General features: G+C 51.6%; 1 protein-coding gene across 1 annotated transcript in view; it reads right to left on the minus strand.

Annotated features, from left to right (window-relative positions):
- Positions 1-469: 469 nt before the first annotated feature.
- The window catches only part of LOC117226075 (uncharacterized), a 52,257-nt gene continuing 39,967 nt past the window's right edge, over positions 470-12,759 (minus strand). The window contains exons 2-3 of the mRNA XM_033480052.2: positions 6,897-7,099; positions 470-4,814 (exon numbers count right to left, since the gene is read on the minus strand). Coding sequence (XP_033335943.2) covers positions 3,261-4,814; positions 6,897-7,099 — 1,757 coding nt within the window. The 3' untranslated portion in view covers positions 470-3,260. The remainder of the gene's footprint in view (positions 4,815-6,896; positions 7,100-12,759) is intronic.

Here is a 12,759-nt window from a genome sequence, read left to right on the forward strand (position 1 = left end):
TCTTCGCGATCCTGTCGTCTATCGGTGTCCGTCCGTGGATATCTGTGCAATTCGAGGGGTGGAAAAATTGGTCCTCGAAGGGAAATCGATTGCCGGTGATAGATGGTCTCGTGGATGGATGGTTGGAGTGGATCGAGGTGCTCTGGATGGCCTAGCGCGATTTCCAATGGAAGGATGGATCGAATACTTTCCGTTCGATTCTAAATAATCTTCTTAAAAATTATTTGAAAAATAAAGAGGATCGATAGTAAAGTCAGTAGTTCTTATAACTGGTTTCGTTATTCCAGAACGCTGTATCCGTTGAATTTAGCGTTTCCGTCGGATGGTCTGCGTCGTATTTTATATTTGTTATGTTTTTTTTAAATTAAACACGCTTTCGCGTTCGGTCTCTGCTCCGACAATCGCGTCAGACTCGGCTCGCGACGATGAAGAATTGTTGATCGGAAGAACGTACATCAGCGACAGGAGATATCATTCCAACATTTGCTTTATTATTCCGCACAGACAGACATTGAAACGGGTGAACATCCGCCGCACAATTCTTCTACTTTAAGCTCTGAACTCTTTTTACACTGTTGCTAATATTCATCAAGAGATCAACTGTTCTCGAACGTTCTTTCTTGTCTAGCATCGACAGGTTCGACATTTTTACAAAGCTCGATCGATCCGCCAACGTTTAAATAATTCTATTTTACTCCGACGGGTTACAATTTTATACGTAAAGCACACCGATCCGCCGCGCGCATGGTCGCACGATCGTACACAATTTCTATGCATACTACGATACGAAAATTAAGAAGGGGTTGCGGGGCAGACAGCGAGGGTGGCGCGTCTTCGATCGACGCGAATCGAAACCTTTTGCCAACAGAGTTCGATTTGTTTTAGAAAAATCGCCGGAAATCGATCGAATCTCCATAGAGAATAAAACGTGACTACGATACGGTATCGATTTCATTCTACGCGTGTACAATAAATAATGAATCTCCAGTGTTTTTCTGTTCAACGAAAATTCGTTATCCTTCGTCTACGTCCTAGACAAAACAATATAATATGTACAAATATCCGTAACACTTCCATTTCCTCGATTTTATACAGACTCCTCTCGTTTCATCGCGAGAAACGTAAAACATTTAGCTTATTTCTTTTCTTTTTTTTTTTCTTTTTGGCACTTGGTTGAACAACGTAATTTTTTAACGCCTGTCGAGGCTGTCGCGATCGCGACGACAGCCAGCGTAATTTCCATAAAAACGAAACGGGATTGTTGCGTCGTCGTCTAATATCGTCCTTCGAGCTCCCTCTTCAGCTTCGCCGTAGTAATCCGTCCGTGGAAATTGCTAAGGATTTAAGGGACCCGGCCGACGGGATTTATTTATTGATTGAACGCCAAGAGAAAAGGGGAACAGCGAAAGAGAGAAAGAGAGAGAAAGAGAGAGAAAGAGAAAGAGAGTGAGAGAGAGAGAGAGAGAGAGAGAGAGCACGGGAAATGGGAACGGAAATGATCGTCCCGATTCCAAACGACCGGAAGCTGACGTTAGTCGGTCCTCGAAACGGATGCTCGAAACTCGAGCGACAGATATTCCCCTGGCAAAACTCGTCTCGATCAATTATCTGCTAGTCCGCTGCAACGCGATTACCTCGCACGAATTTTTCAGATACAGTAAATTCTCTTTAATTGACGCTCAAATCGTGCACGAAAGTGAACAATTTGAAAAGATAAGATACGATTATTTTAGCCTTGCGTCTCGCTTTTACACCTACCGATTACCAACAATTATAAAAACGAGCCGCAAGGCTCGAATAATCGTATCGCTTCTTCCCAAGTTGTCTATTTCTGCGCTCAATAAGAGCGTCGATTAAGGAGAATTTACTGTACAAGAGAATTTGATCGTTCGTCCGCGTTCAGAATCAATTCGTAGCTCGATTGCGTTAATTTTTAGCAGCGCGGCGTACGTTAAAATTGCTCGATTCAACTGCGGACGTTCGCAAAATAAACAGATCCTTCTCAAAGATCTCGAATAGAACCTGCTAAATATGAATTAATTTCTTTATCAAATTTTCGAGGCTTCGTTCGTCGATCTTGTATGATCCAGAACGAAAAATTCAGAGACTTTCTATGCCAGCGAACGTCCACGGTCCAACAGCATCGATTTTAATTTTTCCAAAACGATTTTTGTTCGCTCCTCCTCGCAACCTGTAATTTATACCTCGATACGGATATCATCGATTACACCGAGGAGAGCGAAAATCGAGCGTCGCCGCAGTCGGGAAACAATCGAGAGATCGAGTTGCCGAAAGTAAAGGAGCTAAGATGCTCGAAAATCTGCGAGCTGCGTTCGACAGGTGTTCAAGATCGCGGCGATGGCTCGGTGAATGGATATTACTGGTTTCTCCGATTGCCTCTCTCTCCCTCTCTCTCTCGCTCTCCCTCCCTTCCTCTCTCACTCTAGATTTTTCGATCCGACACGCGCGTGCACCATCCACGTGCTGTCGGATCACGTTCACGATTCCGCGGAATCGAAATAAATAGCTAAGATTTAACAACAAAGAAAACGCCGAACAAGAAAATGAATTTAACCACCTGCCTTTGTATCAAAGACAATTTTCCATTCAATGTTTCTCCAAAGTCTTGGAGACCGTTCTCCGTTCGCAGAAATATTGCCGAAAAAGAAACAACGAAGCGCGAAGAATCGATTGCGATTAGGTTCCCCGATGATCGAGGACACTGGTCAGCCGATTTAACTCGAGCCGCGGCGAGAATCGAGCCCGGATCGACTCCTGTGCGCTGCCAGGAAAAAAGCTGCTCCGGGCAGCGACTTTCTCCCGACACGAATGCGACGATTCTCCGCGAGCAGACTGCTTCCAGTCTAAGACAGCACGGGGTTGCTACGAAACGAACAGACAGCTCCAACATTTTATAAAAAAAAACGAAAACAATCAAGCCGATTCCTAGGAACATCCTCGAAGCAATTATCCACAAGCGTCCCACTCATTCTCCGTCGCACACGACCTACAAATATCCGTTCCTTCGATTTCTCGCATCGAAACTCGACTCGACTTCGAGCGTATAATCGCAATTGTCGAGACACCGTCGACAGAGCCTCGAGGCCGTCGCAATAAGCCGGCCGAAGCTTCTCCTTCAGTCTTTCTCGCAAAACCTCGAGGCTGCCGCAAAAGTGTCCGCGCGAAATCGATGCGCCGATGGAATCGGCCACGAAGCTGCAAAAAGGATTCACCAGGACGCTCTGCACCTAACACGATCGCTACTTGAAGTAATGTTTTTTCCTCGCCGAGGACCTTACACACGGCGCAGCCTCGCTGGCCCTCGAACTCGCGTCCTTCCACGTGCTCCTCGTCGGCGTGACGGGGTCGCTGAACCTGGTTTTGGCAAGATTAACCTTCACGCCGGTGTCGTGCTCCACGTCGCCCTCGAAGAATCTGCACATCTCCCTGACAGGGACCGCTCTGGCCCCTCTGTTCAGGTCGTGAAGAGACCTGGCCCGCTGTTTTCCCCTGGGACTGGGCTTCGCCGAGGACCTGCCCAGGTCCTCGGTACTTCTAGCGAGCCTGCCGCCCAATCTGGACAAGGATTCGAACAGCGTCAGCTTCTCCCTGACCGGAACGTAGTGGTCGACCCTCTGGCACCTTTCCAGAAGCCTGGCGACGTCCTCCTCGCAAGGCGGTTCGGTCAAAACGGTCAGAGAAGTCGACGACCTTGGGAGACCGGTCGGGCTGGCGACTTCCGGCAGCTTCGAGGTCTGGCTGGCCTGTCGCGGCACCGGTATCCTGGAGGACAACTGCGCCAGCCGCTCCTTGCGTTCCTGAAGAGTCTCCACGGTCGGGCTCGCGATTTGGGTCAGCAGCTGTCCCTCTTTCCTGACCACTCTTCTCTCCCTCGCCCTGCTCCTCCTCTCGCTGATGTCCGTCCTGAGAATCCCTGGGCTCGAGCCGCTCTTCGGGCTGCTGTTGTTGTTGTTCCTCTTGTCGTCTTCGTTGCGCTGGTCGTCCTCGAACCTCACCGTGGACTCGGTGGGTTTCACCGGAGGCAGCCTGCTCACGTTCTTCTCGTTCCTCGTGCTGATCAGCCTGGAGACGTCGTGGAGAACCTCGTCCTTCTTCGGGGACGTCAGGCGAAGGTCGTCGTTGTCGTTGCCGGAGTAAATCCTGCTCCTGGACCTGTTCGACCCGTACGTCTTCAGGATGTCGTTGTTGTTCTCCTCGGCAGCTCTCGCTTTCCTTCGTCTGGCGTCCTCCTCGAGGACCCTCCTGCTCCTAGCCTCGTTCTCCCGTCGCCTGGCTTCTTTGTACCGCTGGATCCTCTGCTCCCTGGTCTCCGGCTCCGGCAGAGACACCGCCGAGTCCACCGAGTCCACGCTGGACCGGCAAACTCCGCTCCAAGGTAGGCTGTCGTCACTGCCCTCGCTGCTCTCGCTGCAACCCCAGGTCCTCGTCACGGGCTGCTCCTTCGCGATGATCGCAGGAATGCTGCGGAACTCGCCCAGCAGGTCTTCGTCGCTCGAGTTGCTGCTCGACCATCCCCTCAGCTCGCTCTTCGCTCTTCTCCGGGAGTCCTCCAGGATCGTGGCGGTGGTCCGAGTGTCTTTCTCCGTGGGCGAGTCGCTCGGCCAGCATCGCAGCTCGCTTCGGGAACGTCTTCGGGACTCCGTGGGGCTGTCCGGCAGCGGGACCGGCCCCCTGGGGCAGATCGTCAGGATCTCCAGGAAGTTGAGGCAGCGCTGGGCTCGAAACGGGGTCTGCCTGACCAGTTCCGCCGCGATCGCTCGCACCCAGGACCAGTAGATCGGCTCTGTGTCTGCCTGCAAGACGGAAAGTCGAATCTTTGAGATCGATCAGGATTTGTTTGGTGGACGACGGTGGATCGTCGGCTACCTCGAACGCCGACGGAGGAGAATGTTCGAAATCCCGGATCGTGGGATCGAGAGGAAGAGGAATACTCCCACGCGAGGCTTCGACAATGCGATCCAATGGTAGCAGAACCTCTCCGAGCGGTCTATTGTCTCGGAGGAGGATGGGATAGGCTTCGTAACAGAAGCAATTTCGAAAATGACTGTTCCAATCGTCGGATTTCCGAAAGCAGCCAGGCAATCCAATCCCCGGCACGATCAAGATATTACGAGACGATCGGCGCGGACGTCCTTTCGGTGACTAAGCGAACGGGGCGAAGGAACTTCGCCAGGAAAGGAGGATGGTGGGACTCCTTGACAATGCCGGGTCACGGGAGAATGGCGCGCGGATCTCCCACGCGTCCGTTTATCGCCGAGACCGCGCCGGCGGATTTTAACCTTGCCTACTGACCTTATTACCTTACGAATCACGCGCGGATGCGGCTTACATCATCTCGGACGCGTCCTTCGCCGATTCGTCTTTATCTTATCCGATCGACCTTCGGGGAAGTCGCCGATAGCCATCGGCCTCTCTTATCCGCCTCGCTGCGAACACGTCGGAAGTAGTTCTTCCTGGGAATCTGGTCGATAAGGTTCTCGAAAGGCCGAGTCGATTTCAAATGCGATAGAAACCGAGGTCCGGACAATTTTTTTTGCAACCAGCGTCGGAAAATAACCGACACGTGTTTTTTCTTTTTTGAAATCGACCAAGGGAAAGCGGAGAAACCGACGCCTCGAAGTTAGGGGTTGGAACCCCCTGCTTAACTTCTTTCGCGGATATCTCGGGAACTATTGCAGCCAGGGGGAAAAGAAAAATTGCTCGCAGTGTGTTTTTGAAAGGAGAACATACCCGCCTAAACGATCCGTGCGTATATCGTTTTGTTTAAACAATATATTAAAAATTGTACCTGTCAAGGAACTCTCGACGCTCGAACTTTGCTGCAAAGAGATAAATTTCGACTACCCGTTGACCCCTGATTCCTTGATAATTGCAATTGCCTCAAAATCACCTGATCAACAATTATTAATTACTTTAGTTAACAAAAACTACCAAAATTGCCAAGCGATATTCGATCTAAAGTTCCCCGAAGAATATAAACGTTTCAAGGGTACGCGTGGACTCCCGGAAATTTTTCAGACGTTCGTAGATGTTAAAAAAAGGAGGAACCATCGTCCGTGAACGTTTCAAAAAATTGTCCGGATCGTCGTCGAACGGAACCGCGTTGGATCGAGCGCGGTTCCGAGACACATTATGCAAAGCAGCGCGGAGAAAGTCGGACGAAACGAAATTTTTGGCGCGGTCTAGGAATCGAGACCGGGACTAGGATCGTGGCCGCGGGATTGTATAACGATCTGGAAATCGAACGGCGCGGCGGCGGGGCCGTAATTAGAAGTTACAGCGTTCAACAAAACGGGAGCCTGGTAGAGGCCGCGGCGCGGCGCGGCGCGAGAAAGTGTTTACGGGCAAGGAAACGGATCGTGCCGCAGATAAAAGTCATTTACATGCGATTACATTGCGTGCCGCAGCGATTATACTGTCTCGCCTATACCGGCTCCTCGACTTCCTCCTCCAGATCCCAACGTTTCATCGTCCAAGTACTTCTCTGCTCGCGCTGCGATTCGCCGCGTTATCCGCGCTTATCCGGCGCGTCATTACCACCAAAATATTATAGATCGTTTAACCCCTTGACTACGGCAGACTTTGAGACGCGTCGGCCGTACCGTACGGCAGAAATTGAGTTACGATGTACGCCGAGAACGGCGAACTTTTGGATAGGGATGTATTTTTGCGCCTACAGGCGCTCTGGGTGTCACAAACGCAAAATTCCTAAGCGCCTATGGGCGCCCACAGCAGCCTAGGGGTTAATCCGGTCTATTCCGCCTTCGTTCGAAGAATCATTCCGACAGCTACCTTCGTTTCAAGATCCATGGAAATCCACGGAGAACGCGAGCATGGGTCATTTCTCGTAGAAGCAGGACGAAGGTCGAACTTACCCAAAATGTGGCAAGAGCATGATCCTGCGAGTTGCTTAGGGTGAAGCCAAGGGCCAGCGCGTGCGGCTGACACAGACTGGGCACAGCCTGTCTCAGGTTCAACGCCCTCAGGGGCAGCCTCATCGGCGTACCCTCGACCCACAGCCAACCCATCCTGATGGACACGACCCGTCTCTCGCCTAGATCCTCCACGTACAGCTCGCCTGGAACAAGCAAAAAAAAATTGCCGGTCTAATGAGGATCAATCAGACAGAGCGATACGTTGATTCGGACTTATTGATCGCTCCTGGCAGGGTAATTGAGGATACCGGGCCCCGCGACCTTTGCCCCCAATCATATCTAATTAAAAGTACCCCTCGGACTGTGCATAATTTATACGATGTCGTGCGACTCGGTTCACGTCGACGGCCAACGGACACGTTCCCTTTGAACGCGGACACTGTTCTTGACATTTATAACGTGTAAACATAGTTGACTGCTCGGATATATGGTCGAGCTCGTAAATACAGGCTTTCTTTCTTTTGGAATTCCAGCGAGATTGGAATTTTCCGAAGGGGTTGCCTCTGACCCTACGTCGATCTCGCCGCTTTAGCTGACGCCCAAGGATCCTTCGGAGACTAAATTTAATTAACCGGGAGTTTCTTGGTAAATTGAGACAGCAGCTCGTCGAGATCAATTCCGATTAGTATGCGCGAAGCAAAGCGTACGTTGGTCTAAAATACAGGTACATCGTCCCTGTATTTCTCGAGCGACGGATCTCATGGAAATGCTAGGGTTAATCGGGTTAATCGGCGAAGGTTCACGGCTGAACCGATCGGTTTACGTGCGAGCAGATATCCGAGCGACCCGGTACAATCGCGAAAACGGGTAAACCACACGTAAGTCCGGGCACACACGATCCGGAGATTGACGTCATCGAAGCGAGCAGCGTGGGAGCGAAGATGGACCCAAGTGTCGCACGAAGACACCCTGTGGTCTCCCTTAGGCCGGTTTCTATTCAGTCGAGTAATTACCGCTCGAAATGGTACCGAGGCACGCCCACGAAGCCTCGCCGCGCCGCGCCGGTCAGTCGTGACTATTTTCACTCGGCCCAAAGATAGAAATTCTACGTCAGGGCTTCTTGTTTGCTCGGGGATGCTTGTCGTCGACGCGCGACAATTTTATTAATCCTCGCGGGGAAAGGCTCCGCTCTTGGTCTACACCCCCGTACGAAGCTTTAATTAACCTTCTCGCCCCCTCGACATTCTCCGAACTAACTTTAAACACGATACAGAAATGTCTCCCTAATTGTCGCTCGGATTGCGCACAAAAATGGACAATTCGGGGAGAGGAGACACGATTGTTCGAGCCTTGCAGCTCGTTTCGTTCGATTATTCGAACCTTGCGGAATGCTGCAAATCTTGGTCGAGAGAAAATGCAGACGAAGAAACGTTTCGTTAACGATACTCCTGGAATGAGCTCCGGAAAAATCGTCGTCATTATGCTGTAAAAGCACAGCATCCTCGACTGAGCGACTTTCAGTTTCACACGTTCGGGACGCGAAGCGCACCGGGTACCCAAGAATCCTGAATTACCGAGGAATCGAGGGCAAAAATCGATCGTCGGTGGGTCCGACGGCGATCGTCGGTCGCCGGAAGCTGTTGCGCAATCGTCGGTCGATTATCTCGGCAGCGGTATCGAGCACGCGCCGGTTCCGTCGCGGCGCGTCGCGCCGAAGCGTACAAAGTGGCCGGAAAACTATCGGCCTGGGGCACGTCCATTAAAACGCCGACGCAGGAATGTCTTATCAGCGGCCCCGAAGGACGTTCGCGGCTCGCGCTCGTTATCGAAAGGACGCGATCGACCGGATTCCTGGAGTGCTCGGCCCCGATACCGACAAATTGGCGTCGGGGTCTTTCACCTGCATTCCGGCGCGCCGGCACAGATGGACAACGCAGCGTGGGCCGCGTGTTGCTCCACCGGGAACCGCCATGCACGCGTTGCACACGTTGCACACCGTGCACGCGACACGCACGCCCCCACCTGGTGCTCTCGCGGAGAGCAGCTGATGGCTCGCGAATAGCCCGCGATTATTCCCATGTTCGCATCGATCCGATGGCTAAAGATAGAGGAACTCGAAGGGTTACGTTCAATGCCAACCCCGTTCTAACGTCCCCCCGCGAGCTCGCCGATCGATGAGACCGAACATAGAATAAAGATCGCGTGGGCGGTGGTTGGATCTTCGCCGGTTATCTCCGGCGATCGCAGGATGGCCCCTCGAGATCGTTCGATCGAATCGCGCTTTCGGTTGACGCGGAATCGGCGCAAAATTGTGCAGGCGAATTTCAATGCCGAGTCGTCGACGACCGCGTTAACGGTTAACGAAGAGACTCGACGGAGACGTTTTTCCAAAGGGGAGGAAACATCCATGACGATCGCGTGACGATTCAACCCCTAAGCAGGTGCACGCGACGAGCCGAAAAGGTGGCGGCGCGATGCCGGTTTCACCGGCCGCGATCGTGATTCACGCGGGGTTTCGTAACGGCGGCCGTTCCAGGAAAATCTCGCGGCTAATTGCGGACGATCGTGTCTGACCGTGAAACGTGATTCACCGTCGTCGTCGTCGTCGTCGTCGGACTGGTTCGGCCGCGAATGCGGTTCGAATTAGAAAATGGGTTGGACGATTTCGGAGAGACACGGCGCGGCGCGGCGCGGCCGGCTTTTCCAGGCGTGTCGCGCGTGAAACCGCGGATTTTTCCAGCGGCGCGCGACGACCGAGGCGAGTTCTCTCTCTCTCTCTCTCTCGGGAACTTTCACGGTGACGACAGGATTTCTCGGGCCCGACGAGACACAACCGTAATCCCGATAGTTCTTCCAGGCTGTCACGTACGTCACGATCGGCTTGTTAGGCTCGCGTGTCACCGCGCCGACCGCCGCGCCACGCCGCATATTCCCCTCGAGTAATGTATGCAAGCGCCGCGTGCCGATTTCCCGAGCGAGCCCGCCGAGAGGCGGTCGTCGGACCATGGCGAACGAGCCCCAAGAATTTATGTTGCGATTTTTAATTCGCACTTTCTCGCGCCGCGCTGCGAACTGGTCCTCGTGTCGCTGCGTCCACCGCGCGGTGCTCGCCGATTTGTCGGTGTCGGTGCTCAACGTGTCCCAACTTTCTTATCCCGTTTGGCAAATAAAAAGTCGAATTTCATTTCTCTAGATCTTTCAACGTCGGACACGGCAGCGAAAATCGTTCGATTCTATCGCGCACAGTTTCCGAGAGAAATGCTGGCGACAGATTTTGATTTTGTAAAGCGATCTCCAACTTTGGGAATTTTTCGCGCTTCAACCAGCGGAACTATCGAACCGAGTCCTATGGAAGATTGTACTGTGGACTCTCCCGAACACAACGGTGTACTTTTATTTAGCATTATCGAAGTTGAAACAGGTTCGAGAAAGGATCGCAGCCGACGATTAAACGTTTCTAAATTTGAGAAAATGGGAAAACGCGAGCTACAGGATTTGCAGCGAAGCGACCGATCCGTAACATTTAGCGTACACGACGAGCAAACATAAAAATTCCACGACGCCTAAACTCGTCGACGCGCTCGGTATTGACCCATTAAGGTTAATTGGTCCAGTAATTCGCTGGTCGTTCGCGACACAGCCGGCCAACCGGCTCTGGGTCGACCGTGGAAAACAGCTGTCCGACGTTTCCCCCCGAGATCGGGTTTTCTGGTCGAAGAAATTTCTATTCGATTTTCGAAAGTGTCTCTCGATGGACGGACTCGATGCTCCTGTTCGCGTTCGACGGATCGCTGTAGCTGGAAACGTGTTCGACGCTCGAGGATCCCGAAGGAAAACGCGTCCGCTCTCTCACGGTCCATTAAGCCCGAGAAGTCGTACGCGAGGCGTTCGTGTGAACGCCCCATAAATAAGGCGATCCTCTCTAGACCCGCATCCTGCTGATCCGAAAGTTCCTCGGATAAACCAGTAATACTTGACACGAGAATGTGACCTTATTTCTGGAGCCGACGACGCGCGTTTTCTGTTTGTAATCGACTGCCGTCGATCTGATTATTGTTATCCTAGATTCCGTTCTGTGATCTCTCGCCGGAGCCTCTTTTTTTCCAACCAGTCTCCGCCGTGTTCTCCTTTGCGTTTCAGATTTTCTCTTCGTCACTTGTACTTTCTAACCACGGCCGTATATTTTTGCGGTTCGCCGTTGCAACGATTGCACCGTGCATTTTTGTACGTTTATTCGATCCGGTCCGTACATATTTTCTTTATTTTGTATTCTCCTTTTTCCGTGCGTGATTTTTGTGGCCGAACATTGTCCGATCGAAACTCTTAACTCTCCGTAAACCTAATCGTTCCTCAAGAATTCTCAAAGTTTCAGATTTCACGGTTTCGCGTAGGCTTCGCCGATTGCCGGTGCAACGCGCGCAACGACAAATTCGGAATCTGAATTTCTTCGAAATTGGCGCGAAGTATGCGGCTTTCGTCGCGGTCGTCCACCCGCAGCCTTGATTATTAATCGAGCAGGGGGGAAAAAATGGCGAGCTGTCGCCGCATCTGCCATAAGTGGACGGCAGTTTTTCAAGCGTCCAAGGACAGGGACGAGGAGGTGAACGTAACCGAAGCGATTCTTCCTGCGAGACACGGCCCGGCCAAGGACAATTCCCTTTTTCCATTCACGAATTTTTTATTACGGAAGCGCATGAATATTTATGAGCCCGGACGAACATCGTTCCACGGTTCTGCGCGGAAAGAGGTTCCACGACGCGTGCTTTTATCTGGCCGTTTGTTGCTGGCGTTGCTGCGCCGGGGCCCGGCCGGGCCCACGCCCGCGGTAGCACGTTTCACTCAGGAAACCGTTTATTTCCTTAGATCCTGGGATAACGCACGGCTGTCACGTATACCGGGTGTCCGTCTCGTTCCGGCCGGCCCACGAGATCGATACCGTTAACCTGTTCCCGTTGACACGCGGCGCTCCGCGAATCCGTTTCCATCGCCTTCGGAGCAGTTACTTTTATCCTTTCTATTTGTCGTTTCGAATCGACGCTCGGTTTGTCCAGAAAAATGGACAATTTGCTGTCGACAATCGGTAACTATAATAAACGAGGTGTAAAGCTCTAAAAATTGCATCTTCTCTTCCTAAATTATCTATTTTTGTGCAGAATCTGAGCGTTGGTTAGGGACATTACTGTATGTCCTACCGATTTTTATTTCGCAGTCTCTAGGATCTTAATTAATATTTTCACTTTAATATTGCAATTACGAAACTTCGTTCGAGGCTATTTATTTTATTGGGCCTAGTGTCGAACATCGTAAGGAATCAGACACTGTTAATATTTTTATGGCGGTACGGGCATTTATAATAATTTTTTATTTTATTATTCCCAGGCTGAAACGTCGTTAAGTATTTTTATTCGACCGCATCTATCGTCGAAATCCATTGACATAAATATTTGTTCAAATCCTCGCACGAGACCGAAAATATCTGATTTCACGTTCGAAAATCTCGATGCGCCATGATCTTCCGAGAAGAGGAGAGCCTGTATAGGACAAGAAAGGTCTCGTCCGTAGCGAACACGTGACCTCAGGAAATTCGATTGCATTGTGCATCGGCGTCAGTCACCTCGGCGCATATTGCACCGACAAGGGGCTCCGTGCTGGCGCACAAAAAATCGTTCTTGGCGACGAGAAAGAAAGAGAAAAAGAGAGAGAAAGAGAGAGCCCCAGACGAAGGCTGTGGAAAATCGAGGGTGTGTACCCACTGATGATCCCAGTGAATAAATAATTCATGGTGTTCCGCAAGGACGCGGCAAAAACGAATCACGTGGGGTCCTGTTTGACCAGGATGATGTGCCGGGCCTGACAGGAGGCA

Source organism: Megalopta genalis, chromosome 11 (genome assembly GCF_051020955.1).
Source record: "Megalopta genalis isolate 19385.01 chromosome 11, iyMegGena1_principal, whole genome shotgun sequence".
Lineage (NCBI taxonomy): Eukaryota > Metazoa > Arthropoda > Insecta > Hymenoptera > Halictidae > Megalopta > Megalopta genalis.